Source organism: Perognathus longimembris, chromosome 4 (assembly GCF_023159225.1).
Source record: "Perognathus longimembris pacificus isolate PPM17 chromosome 4, ASM2315922v1, whole genome shotgun sequence".
NCBI lineage: Eukaryota > Metazoa > Chordata > Mammalia > Rodentia > Heteromyidae > Perognathus > Perognathus longimembris.
The window spans coordinates 22,343,885-22,357,495 of NC_063164.1; the positions used below are offsets into that span (position 1 = coordinate 22,343,885).

Below are 13,611 nucleotides of genomic sequence, written 5' to 3' on the forward strand. Positions count from 1 at the left end.
ATAGGACGAATCTGTCCCAGCTGCATTTCTGAAGTCTATTGATCAGATTATAGTTGATCCCACTCATTTGAATATCACACTACTACTAACTAGATGTATATGGCTTGACTCTTGTCAAAAAGATTACATTTGAAAAAGAAGGGTATATTGAAAAAGTATTCTTAACTGGGCACTGGTGACTCATGCCTGTAATCCTAAGTACTTAGGAAGCTGCAATCTGGGAATTGCGGGCTGAAGCCAGCCTGGGGAAGGAAAGTCTGTGAGGTTCTTATCTCCAATTAATCACAGAAAAACCTGGAAGCAAGTGGTAGAGTGCTAAAAGAGCTGAGGGACTGTACCTAGGTCCAAAGTTCAAGGCGCAGGACTGCTCCCACTAACACCACCCCCCTCAAAAAAAAGTATTCTTCCTGGCCAAACAAGAAATGATAGTTTTCATTGCTATCTATAGTACTATAAGTAGTGGTGCACATAATTCGATCATAAAAACATGGGATTTTTCATAATAAAAACAAATCCAGTTTATAACTGTCCTAGTATCAAAAATTTCACCTCCATATTCCAAAATAAACAGGTTGGGTTTTGCTGATATGAATACTATTTCTATACATTTTCTTGTAAGTACTGAAAAATAAAGGAGTATATGCTAAAGTCTTTGATGCCAAAACTGTCCAAAGAATGTACAGATCAGATTCAATCAATATTCCTTCTGTTGAACTGTGATCACATAAAGTAGTGTCAATGGTTCATGCTGGTAACCCTAGCTACTCAGGAAGCTAAGATCTGAGGATCCAGGTGCAGGGCCTCCCCAGGCAGGAAAGGCTGTGAGACTCTTCCACTGAATGACCAGAAAAGGCTGAAAGTGGAGCTGTAGCTCAACTGGTAGAGCTAGTTTTGAGCAAAAAGGCCAGGGACTGAGCCCAGGCTCTGAGTTCAAGCCCCAGTCCCAGCACAAAAATCAAACCAAACCAAAACAAAAACACAAGTTAATTAAAAAAAAAACAAAACAACTTCATGTATGTTTCCCAGAAAACTGCCTACAACTGACAAAGTCTATGTACTAATTCAGAAATTTACCTTTGGAAAGCATGATGGTATTTACAATTGCCTAATGATATGACAAACAGGTCAACTTGTGATGTTTAACAGCTTTGATACAAAATTATTTAAGAATCACACTTGTAAATTACAAATCTTTAATCTGGCATCTGCCAATAAACACAAATGCTCCACTGGGACAACTAAAGAAATGTGCTTCCAAACTCATTTTCATGCCAGTGCAATAAATAACTTTGATGTAATGTCTAGATATTCACCACCAAGATATAAAAGAATATATGAACAAGCTAGCAATTGCTAGCATGAAGTCATCCAATTTGTTCTCCAGTGGCTCCTGAGATGGCTTAAATATGAAAAAGCACAGGTTAATAACTGCAGAAATTCTAACCAAACCCTACTACAAACTCTTGGAGATTTGTATTGATTATTGTATTTGAACTTACGTTGGTAATTCTTGTATTGATTTAGGGTTTAATTGAAAAGAATGAGCAAGCTCTTACTATTAAGGTAAATTCAAAATGTTCAGTTAGTGGGTTTATCAGTATCTTCTAGTTAAACAATCTGCTCACTAGGATGACAGTTGTTTCCCAATTGGGATCACATCACCAGGTAGAGGAATCTGCTCAATAGATGCATCTTAGACCACTGAACAGAAGCCAAGGGGTAATGTTCATGTAGAAAGCCATTGAATTAGGTCAGAGGGAGCAATTTGTTACAATTTGATGTGCTTTGAAGCTCTAGGTTATGCTAAAACTTGGTATTTTTCTAAATTGACACCTGGATGTTTGAATTTATATCAAATTCAGTACTTTAAATGTGAAAATTTTCTTCCCTCTTTCGTTACTTTTAAAATAAGGCATATTCTGTCTTATTTCTAAAGGATCCAAAGAATATTAAATTTCTTAGGTATAGCAGGTCATCAAGGGAAGAGCATATAATCTAAGAAATAGGCTTTTATTTAGGTGAAACATGTGTATGTATGTATATGTATGTGTGTATATTTAAATTCTTTTACTTAAAACATGTATATTCTTAAAAAATGTGACATTGACATCTTCAAAACAGATCCTTCTATAAAGTTCCTGATTAGCTACGCACATATGCCAACAGAAAGCTTTTAAGTCATTCACTCAACTCTAGATTGACCCACCATCTTAAAAACAAATCAGTGATAAATTCAAATTTTGAGGCTGTCGTTTCAACAGCTGAGTAGGTACCTCCTCACCTCAAGGTAGGCATCTTATGGATTTTGTTGAACATTCTATCCAATCTCTTTAGAATGAGAATAAGGGCCGGCCTCACTGCCTCGGCCGCCCAATCAGTGATGGGCAGCATCTCCATGATGTAGCGCCGAAGTCCACGGCTTTCCATTGTCTGGGTATCATATGGTGCCAGCTTCAGGAGAGAGTGTGCGATTTCTGCCAACCTAAAATAATTTTTCCAAAAGAATAAGCATAGAAGACCACCACGGAACGGTCCCTTTACAGAATCATGCTAATCTGCTAGCCAATCACAAACTCCCACAACTAAGAATACTCTTTCCAACATCCTACATCTCTCCTCTGTCCCCACATCTTTGACAGCAGTGGCTGCATGTGCATACTAGCAACGATTGGTGAAATGATTCAGAGGAGACACTGATGAGAAAATTCAATTGTGAGGAAACTAAACCCCCAAAGATGAAATCTCTCTCTCTCTCTCTCTCTCTCTCTCTCTCTCTCTCTCTCTCATTAATATATTAGGAGCAGTACAGTGTTAATACTATGTTCTTCTATTTCTCACCTTTTAACTATGGATTTGTTTTTGTTGTTGTTGTTGGTTTCAGGGTTTAAACTCGGGGCCTGGGTGCTGTCCCTGAGCCTCTTTGTGCCCCAGGCTAGCACTCTAACACTTGTGCTGCAGCTCTGTTTCTGGTTATTGAGTGGTTAACTGGAGATAAAGAATCTCATGGGGACTTTTCTACTTGGACTGGTTTCAAACTGAGATCCTCAGAGCTCAGCCTCCTGAGTAGCTGGGGTTGCAGGCGTGAGCCACCAGTGCCCCACTTAACTCCAGAATTTTAATAAAGAAACATGTCTAGCACTGTGAAAAAGATGGGAGAAACAGAAGAAATGCTTAAAAGGATCTGTAGCATAAGAGCTCTCCAGACATTTTGCTTCAGGAATCATGGCCAAGCCATTGCCTCTCTACTTGTACTGCTTAAGAAGTCACTCATCTGTCTAGTCATGCATGGGAGAACCCCCGACATAGAGATCTCATTCCATCACTGGAGGTCCACACTGCGAGCTCAACCCATGGGCGGTTGCACATTCCTTCTAGTTTGTTTCCTACTGGGTTTAATTCCAGAAGCATACATTCAATGTGTTTTCCTCATGGTAATCTCCTTTTCAAGAGACAAGTTACTGTCTCTTCAACCACACCATCTTCTTTTCATTCTCCTGGAAACTGTGTGTGATTTTGGATACTCTAAAGAAATCACTTTAACATCCTATGCATTCTTTGGTTTTTCTCTTTTCCTTAAGTGTGTTATGCTGCAAGCAATTTACTTCTCAAGTTGTTTATGTAATAAACAAGAATCTGTCTATATGCAGTTATTTGGTTTCCTTTATTATTTTAAAGATAGTTCTGAAACATGTTTGAGAAATGATCAAATGCCTATTGTGTGCTTACAAACAACACATAAACTGAACTTGAAAGTCATTTTATAGATTACTATGTTAATTTCTTTTATCACTAATCATAAGTCAAAAATAAATTAGGTTGAGCCTACAACAGAATTTCCCTTTCACACAGTATTTGTTGAATTATCCCAACAAATATTTTATTTCCTTCCTTCCTTCCTTCCTTCCTTCCTTCCTTCCTTCCTTCCTTCCTTCCTTCCTTCCTTCCTTCCTCCTTCCTTCCTTCCTTCCTTCCTTCCTTCCTTCCTTCCTTCCTTCCTTCCTTCCTTCCTTCCTCTCTCCTCTCTCTCTCTCTCTCTCTCTCTCTTTCTTATTCTGGTCTTGGGGCTGGAACTCTGGGCCTGGGCACCATCTCTGAGCTTTTATGCTCAAGGCTAGTGATCTACTACTGGCTTTTTTGTTTGTTTGTTTGGATGGGTAATGGGAGACAAAAGTCTAAAGATGGCTTTGCACAATTATCCTCAGGTCTCAGCCTCCTGAGTAGCTACGATTACAGGTGTGAGCCACGAACTGCCTCACATTCTATACAAGAGACTGAGACCATGGCTCCAGAGGAAGAGCACCTGCCTAGTATAAGGCCCTGAATTTAAACTCTAGTACCACCAGAAAAAAGTTACGATGTTTTTTCTTTCCAATGAGAACACAAGAGATATTTCTATTGTAAGGGAAGGAAAGAAGGGAGGCAGAGAGAGCAAATGGGAGAGCAGAAGGGAGAAGCAATAGGGGAAGGGAGGAGAGAGACAGGCAGTAGTACGGAGGAGGAAGGAGAGGACTACAGATCCTGTTGTCCTACTGCTTTGAGCAATCTGGGCAAATGAGGCACTAAGTTCCTTTATGACATTCTATATAATTAGGATTACTTGTTCCTGAGAGCCTTGTAATATACCTCATATTCTGCAAACGCAGGGGTCCACATTGCTTCCACACTGCTTCTTTGCACTTTGTAGTAAATCTAAATTCTTCCTTGAAACATATCTGTTTCTTTGGGCTGGGAATATGGCCTAGTCCTGGGTTCGATTCCCCAGCACCACATATATAGAAAATGGCCAGAAGTGGCGCTGTGGCTCAAGTGGCAGAGTGCTAGCCTTGAGCAAAAAGAAGCCAGGGACAGTGCTCAGGCCCTGAGTCCAAGGCCCAGGACTGGCAAAAATAAATAAATAAATAAATAAATAAATAATGAATCTGTTTCTTTGATATCATCCTAATTTTCTTTCAATCAGTTCCTCTCTTTGGATGATAGTCATTCTTATGATTTTAACATATCATCCATCATTCATAAATGTATATGTTTAGTTTGAATTCTACCTACAACTGTTTGCTTAATTTATAAGAGAAAAACCTTAATTACATCCTTTGCTAGGCATAGGATCTAAGCATCTGGATCTTCCGCCTTCATCAGCATAAAGTACCTGTTTGGCCAGAGAACATGTAGGTTTATCCTTTCCAAAAAGGATGCAATACAGCATAAATAGAGGACATGTCGTCTACATATTACTTGGGCAGTATTTTTTTCTCCTATGAGGGAATGCAGGTTATGAAAAACTATGCTCTTGAATGACATTTTTCTGGCTTCAGATAAGTTTTCCTTGACAAATTGATTAATGACATATGACAACATGCTCTACAGGCATATGAAATGTGCCCTTTACCTACTACAGGGCGGGCCCCAAGGACATTGTTCACAGTCCTACTCTCGTTTCAACAAACAGCGAACAGAAATACTTGGTAAATTATTTTTATTTTTACTTGTTAAAATAAAAAATTTAAATGGTTATTATAAGGGTGATGTACAGAGTACTTTTTTCGGAGCACTTTAAAATTTTTGCAATCAACAGCATCTCACCGTATAGACAAGCTTCTCCTCTAACTCCTTATAGAGCCTCCAACTTCCCATCCTTCTGCCTCACCCTCTTCTGACCAGTGATTACCACTCTGTATGTAGCACCAGGTTGGCATTATTTTCAAAAAGAAATTGTTTCACCAAGCAATTCTTTTCATCTTGTTGATGCTATGATTGTGTAATTGATCATTTTTTACTTCTTGATTTGAGAATCCAGAAGCTCCATGTCAAATTTATAGTGCATGAAAAACATGAATCTAATCTCTTATCATTCCTGTAATAATATTATTGTAATTATTTCCTTGCAAAACTTCCAGTTTGTTCTGATTCTCTAGTTTATGCATTCTATCCTCTGCTTCATATAATTTTGTATGTTGTCTCAAGTCTTTTATAAAAGGATAAATACTCAAATATACTTGATTTTATCATTTGCTACATTATTATTTTCTTGCATTGTGCTGGGGTATTGTGCACTGCCTTGAGTGATAGGACTTTATTTGTCTCCTATAATATTTGTATCACTTTCATTAGTATCTGGTATCTTAGTTCTGTGCCAGATAATGAACTAATTCACTTAAATTACATCCCATGCATCTTTTAATAGGTGATAACCTGTAGAGGGAGCTCCTGTCCTCTCCTTCCAAATGCCATAGGAATAATGAAGAAATGCAGATGGTCTTGGTCCAGTTAAAGGAGTCTCTCTCTCTCTCTCTCTCTCTCTCTCTCTCTCTCTCTCTCTCTCTCTCTCTCATTCTCCCTCTTTGTCTCTCTGTCTCTCTGGTTACTCTCTCTTCTCTCTGTGACACACACACACACACACACACACACACACACACACACACACCCCCCACACACATACAGGTCTTCTAGGAGTCTTTTCCCTTGCACTCACCAAAGGGTTGTTGGTGATAGTAGTGGTTTTCTGACTCTATCAATGTGGTATTGGTTCACAAAATTACACACAAAATTAGAGATGATCTGGGGGAAGGGAGCCCTTGGTTGTTATGGCAACAGGCCTTGACACTCTGACTTCCCCTCCTCTATCTTTGAAGCCTTCTGTTTAGGAGCTAAACCTCTCAGTGTGAAATAAGCTCCTCTCCATTAGGGCACAGTTGGGAATGTGAACACTTGAGAAGCTCTGGAGTTCTCTGGCAGGGATGCCAATGTGCCCACATGTAGGGAATATGAAATAGGCCTGCAGGAGAAAAAGTGTATGTTCACCATACATTTCTTCCCCTGTCATTAGCCTTCAAAAGATAATTTTAGGTGAAAAAAATCCAATAAGCAGGAAGTTGGTATGTTTTGACAAATTGAATGCTGTTTCTGAATGTCTGTCTTTACTTAGTTTTGTCGACATAAATTAAACTTTCCAAGCTCACTATTGTGTCTTTGGATGGTCTAGTTTCAAAACAAATCATTACTAGACAGTAATCACATTTTTTAATATGAAAAAACAGAAGAACTATTGGATTTTTGTGAAATGTTAGAATTTGGGTAATTAAGTCATATTTGGATGGAAGCTAGCTTTTGAAGAATCCAGGAAATTAATTTCCTTTTCATTCTCTTCTGCTGAGCAGAAAATAAATGGAGTATGTTTTTCTGTCCAAAAACATTTCCCTTGTCCACCTACACATTCATTCTTGGACAGACTTAATGTTAACTCTACCAGACGACTTGTATATGTTATGTGTCTAAGTCCTAGGAAACAAATCATTTTAAGTTTCTCAAAATTTTAACTTAGAAGACCTCTCCCTCATCGCCCCCCCCCCCCCCACGCCATACATTCTGGGCCAACATATCCTCCCAATCACAAGGCCTAAGGACGGTCCATACTCCGGGGCGAGCACAGTGAGATACGTACCTCATGTGGGACTTCACATCCAGAAGCTCCAGGGCAGTGACACGGGGCTCCCCAGCCAGGTTCTGCAAGATTTTTAACCTTGGCCCACAATGCTTGTAGAATTCTGTGCAGATATTCAGCAAAGATTCCCGGGGCCTCCTGAATTCTTCGCGGGCGATTCGTTCATCCAGCTCCTCTCTGGGAAGACCTTGCCCTTCTTCCAGTAAGTGAAGGTTTTCCCTAGAAAATTATAAAAGAATAACCAGAAGTCTGAAAAGGTGTGCATCTTAGCCATGACAGAAGAGTGTCGCCCTAGAGGAAAAAAGAATAGAAGATTCCTGTTGGGTTAGGGAATCCATACCGGAAGGCTCAAAAGAAGGTGATCTGGAGTATAAGGAGAGTTCATGAGCCCAGAAGAAAACACACCAACCACCCCAGATAGTGACCGTATGCATATTAGTCACTTCCTGATGGATTTATGTGGAAATAGTTTGCCAAATAGATGTAATAGAACCATAACTCAGTCCCAAAGGCAATCACCTAAACATGTCAGATGGTAGAAAATTACAGCAAGAGGCTCTGTACCTGATAAAGTGCAGTTTGGCTCCTTGTTCCTGGTGCCTGGAAGTCAGAAAAACAATTGGCATAATAATCAGAACAAGAACAGGTCTTTTTCTTACAAACTTTTTTTTAAAATATGAAAAACCTCAAAGGAATACATTATGGTATCACAGGCATACATATTATTCCTAAAATATATTTAGGAATCGTGTGTGTGTGTGTGTGTGTGTGCCAGTACTGGGGCTTGAACTCAAGGCCTGAGCACTGTTCCTTACCTTTCTTTTTTGGTCAAGGCTAGGACTCTACCATTTGAGCCATAGTTATACGTCCAGCTTTTTTTCATAGTTAATCGGAGGTGAGAGTGTTGAGAGCTTTATTTGCTCAGGCTGGCTTCAAACTGCAATCCTCAGAGCTCAGTCTCTTGAGTAGCTGAGATTACAGGCATGAACTTGGCATAATATAAAATATTTATATTTCATTTGGCTACTGCATCTACTGCAATAAAAGCTATTATGAAAGCTATTTCATTGTCATATAATTTCTATGAAGGAAAATGTAAAAGGGAATAAAAACTCATGGAATATAGCCAAAGGAAAGACATTTTTGAGAACTCTGAAATCTAAGACATACTATTAACACTGTATGTTCTGTTTCAAGTGATCAGAGGAAGATATGACCATCTTCCATTCTGAAATGTAGTGCTTTACAGCCAATGGACAAAACTAAAGAGAATCTGTTTTCTCCACATACCAGTCATCTAGTAGTTGCCTAGAGAACTCTCTACATATCATTTAAACCACATCATAATTCAAATTCATAAAACAAATACAGGAATTCATCTTCATATCAGGCAATGTACAGCTGGGTTTGAAGTTATTTTATTTTAAACTGAAACAGGGAATAGGATGAACAGGAAATTAGCTTGTTATAAATAATGACATATAATAATATGTTTAGGGAAAACAGGGAATTACTTAATTTCTCCTCATGATCTTCCTACTAAGAGCTTTCTCTATACCTGATTTTGGGTTGACCACTGTTTTAACTCTTCCTTAGAGGAGAAAACTAATTAGAAACTGTCTGTTGTGGTATCTAGAGGTTACTACAAATAGAATGAAGTAGATAAAATATTAACTAGGAAGGCCAGTGTCTGTGCCACATTAAAACAAGGAAAGGGATGAAGTGAAAAATATGGGCATGATTAAGGAACCTGAGTCAAAGCCTAGATGAAATGTCTGAGGAACTCTGCCCCAGAAATGAGATGCCACCTGCGGATCCCAGCTTTATTTGGTTTCTTTTGGAGACAAAATGAAATAACTGGAATAACTGGCAAAACACCTGGGAGGCAGAAATCATCCAGCACAAGATGCAAAAGATACAAATTCCAATGTAAGTTTCTCTTTGATTTTTTTTTCTTTTTTTTTGCCAATTCTGGGGCTTGAACTCAGGGCCTGAGCACTGTCTCTGGCTTCTTTTGCTCAAGGCTAGCACTCTACCACTCGAGCCACAGACCACCTTTGGCTTTTTCTTTTTTCTTTTTTTTAATTCTATTTATTTCCAGTCCTGGGGTTTGAACTCAGGGCCTGAGCACGGTCCCTGGCTTCTTTTTGCTCAAGGCTAGCACTCTGCCACTTGAGCCACAGCGCCACTTCTGGCTGTTTTCGGTATATGTGGTGCTGGGGAATTGAACCCAGGGCTTCATGTATACAACGTATACAAGGCAGACACTCTTGCCACTAGGCCATATCCCCAGCCCCACCTCTGGATTTTTCTATATATGTGGTACTGAGGAATTGAACCCAGGGCTTCATGCATGCTAGGCAAGCATTCTACCATGAGGTCACATTCCCAGCCCTCTTTGATGATTTTGAAAAGAGGTGTGGTATTTTCTTGTCACTAAACTCTCACCTCTTTTCTATTCCTTGGAGTTTTTCATACTTAATAGTGCCCGTTTTCAGGATTCCTCTTATTCTCAGCAACTGAAATTCAGCTGTATAATACTGAACTATTCTAAAAAAAATAAGGCACAGTGAATTACCTGGTGTTTACTCCCGATGACATGGTGTGGTTGGCTGTGGTGGTTCCCTTGTGACCCTGATCACACCGGCTCATCTGTGGGGCTGTCATGGGCCTGTGACATTGATGATGATAGCCATATCAAAATGACAGAGATGGAAACATTTATTAGATCCTCAGGATGTTGAAAATACATACCTTTTTTTTTCTTTTTGCCAGTCCTGGGGCTTGAACTTAGGGCCTGAGCACTGTCCCTGGCTTCTTTTTGCTCAGGACTAGCACTCTGCCACTTGAGCCACAGCGCCACTTTTGGCCTTTTCTGTATATGTGGTGCTGAGGAATCAAACCCAGGGCTTCATGTACACGAGGCAAGCACTCTTGCCACTAGGCCATACTCCCAGCCCAATGATAGTTAATTTTTTTTAAAAAAGATTGTCTAACTCTGGGCATTTATGTCACACATTTCTGTCTGTCCCAAGAGGTCCTTTAACTACATTGATTCCCACGGATCTATAAGCTCTCCGTGATTCAAGTTTTATTTCCTGGTTCTACATAATAAACTATGACACTTCAAAAAATACATGTGATCCAACTCCTAAGTCCTTGTTGAGAGTTGAGAGCTTGTTCTTTCACTGTGCAGTTAACCATTCTAGACAATAGTAAAAGACAAGGGCATGCATACTTCCTTGGCTGTCAACCAGAATAAACCCCTAAGAAGCAATCAAAGAATGAAATTTCCTAATGAGAATTATATCTAAGGCTACAAGTTGCATTAGGCAGAATTTAAAGATGGGCCCAAGACCTTTGCTGGCTGATGTTAGTTGGTGACTCTGTTTTGCCACATGACAATATGGTAAAAGAGAAGGTTTGTGGGCAGGCTTCATTTAATTACAATAGACATATAAAAGAAGAAAAGAAGACATTTGGGTTATATAAGAGAAATGGATAGGTCTAAATGTGGAGAATGGCTGAGGGCTCTCAGACAAAAGTTGTACAAAACAGAATCAATTGAGTCAGATATAGACATATATATATATATATATAATCTTGCAGTTTGTAGTTGCTGTGTAATTTCTAAAATTATAGTAACACTTTCTAACAGCATATGTCATAAAATAATAAGAATGTTCAGCAGGAATGTAGATACTTCATGTCTTATAATATAATATGGTAGCCAATAAAAATGTGGAATACCTTCACATTTTCACTAGCTTGGTTAGTCCTTTTACTAAAAATCTGTCTTACAGGTTTAAACTATCATAACAGCTATACACAATTTTGTATTTCGAAATCACAGTAGGCATATCATTTTCATTACTACTACTACTACTACTACTATTCAGAGTATTCAGTACTGTTAAGGTAACTATTTGCAGCTGTCAGCCATAAGGAGACAAGTAGATATTTGAATACATAATGATAGATATCTATAACCATTTATAAATGTTTAAATAGACTAGGTTTTGAAGACTTAAAGCCACAACAATTTTTCTTTGTCTTTTCCATGGATACAGATAGTTTGAAGCTGTAGACATTTCTGCCAGTACTGTCACCTGGTAAGGACCTCCACACTGTACAGAAGGGCTTGCAGGGATGTAGCAAGAGCAGCTGTGGCAGCAATCTCTTCTCGGGCAGCAGGCACCGTCTCCACCTGTGAAGTCTGTCTCTTTAGCTTTTGCAGGTAACATGGAACTAAAGCTTCCAAGACCATCAGCATCTGAAGACTATAAGCAACAGAAAGAAAACCAACTTACATTTGACTTTACATTTTATAGGTTATAGCACACTTAGGAGCATGGTTAAGGCCTCTGGAGAGATAAGGAATTCTCATTTTCCTTCCCACCCCTGAGAGTGGTTGTTATAGCTCCTTTAATCCATTATATATGTGTACAAACGGTTCACAGAGCAGAAGAATGGGGATTGGTGAATTGCCATGGGATTGTGAAGAAACAGGCTTTAGAATCCTCAACGAAGCTTCTCTTCAGGAATTTGTTGAGGTGATATCTCAGCTGCAACGATTTTGAAACAAGACCAAGCCTTTTCTAGGGAGCTGGCTTCCTCAAGCTTGAGCCATTTTATAGCAAGGGCCTGTGGAAACAGCCACTGTGCTGAAGTTTGGCGACATGGGTACTTAAGATAGGGGACAGAAGGGGAAGTATTCGACATTACTCATTGGAGAGTGCCCATACTGCAGTGTTGATGTGACAAGGACATCATCAAAGGAGAGAGGGTAAAGAATTGCTCATTACGGAAGGTGGATTCTTACCTTTAAAATTGCTAAGTGCATAACTCTGACATAAATCCTTTGCTAGGTGAAGCTGCCGCTTACATTTACATTTATAGGCTGTGTGTTTGAGAAAACAACACTAAATGGCTGATGATATGGAGAACTGGGAATAAAGATTTTGTTTAATCCATTTTCCTTTCTAGAGATACTAGAGAGTTTCCATTGTAGTCTTTATAGACACTGAGAACTTCTTTTTGAACATGTAATTGTACCTAAGGTAAGTGCTCTAGAGGCAGGAAATGGCAATTTTCAGAACTGGATGAGTATATCAGGAATTAGAGACACTTGAGCCTTACTAATACTCACGGGCTAAAAGGACAAGCAAGAAATCTGTTGTGGGCTGGGGATATGGCCTATTGGCAAGAGAGCTTGCCTTGTATACATGAGGCCCTGGGTTCAATTCCCCAGCACCACATATACAGAAAACGGCCAGAAGTGGCGCTGTGGCTCAAGTGGCAGAGTGCTAGCCTTGAGCAAAAGGAAGCCAGGGACAGTGCTCAGGCCCTGAGTTCAAGGCCCAGGACTGGCCAAAAAAAAAAAGAAAAAGAAATCCGTTGTGATTCCTGCGAAAAATAAATACCTTATGGATTAATTGTTTTAACAGAAAGGCTGGTCAAATTAAAAAAAAATAATTGAAATTTAGAATCTAAGGCTGCCAGGTATCTTTTGGAAGTACCATGTTTTGGAAGAAAATGAGGCTTAGCAAGTTCATCCAGAGATTTTGTTGCATTATTCTCCTAATGGAATTTCCCAGGGTGTAAATAACACTCATGTGCTGATGGGAGTGAAAACCCATGAAACCACTTCATAAAACTTTTCCTTAGTATCTATTAAAGCAAAATACACAATGATCTAGAAAAGCATTTCCAAAGAGATGCATATATATGTGTGTGTGTGTACACAAAGGAATATGCAACTACCCATTGCAGCATTATTTATAATAGCTCACTAGATACAACACAAATATCTGCCATCAAGAGAAGAAATAATCAATGTTTGGTATTCATACAATGGAATATTACAGATGAATGATAAAGAAGAAACTATAATGATTGGGGCATGGCTCAAGTGGTAGAGCAGTTGCCTAGCAAGCTCAAGGCCCTGAGTTTAATCCCTACTTCAGTAAATTAACACAACAAAAAAACAGTTAACCTACAGTTACACACCATATGTAATGAATTCTGTGGATGAGTTATTAAATAATATGAAATAACAGAAGTCAGATGTTAAAAGTATACCTACTATACTATTTCACTTAGAGTTTAGAAATAGACAAAGCTGATTTATTGTGCTGAAAAGAAGGATAGTGGTAGCTTATCTGATTTTTCTA

General features: G+C 39.0%; 1 protein-coding gene across 4 annotated transcripts in view; it reads right to left on the minus strand.

Moving 5' to 3' along the window:
• Unc80 (unc-80 homolog, NALCN channel complex subunit) overlaps positions 1 to 13,611 on the minus strand; it is a 171,891-nt gene that overhangs the window by 25,068 nt on the left and 133,212 nt on the right. For all 4 annotated transcript variants that reach the window (XM_048344834.1, XM_048344837.1, XM_048344835.1 and 1 more), the window contains 5 exons: positions 11,548 to 11,718; positions 10,017 to 10,109; positions 8,003 to 8,038; positions 7,439 to 7,657; positions 2,282 to 2,482 (listed from right to left, as the gene is read on the minus strand). In XM_048344834.1, coding sequence (XP_048200791.1) covers positions 2,282 to 2,482; positions 7,439 to 7,657; positions 8,003 to 8,038; positions 10,017 to 10,109; positions 11,548 to 11,718 — 720 coding nt within the window. The remainder of the gene's footprint in view (positions 1 to 2,281; positions 2,483 to 7,438; positions 7,658 to 8,002; positions 8,039 to 10,016; positions 10,110 to 11,547; positions 11,719 to 13,611) is intronic.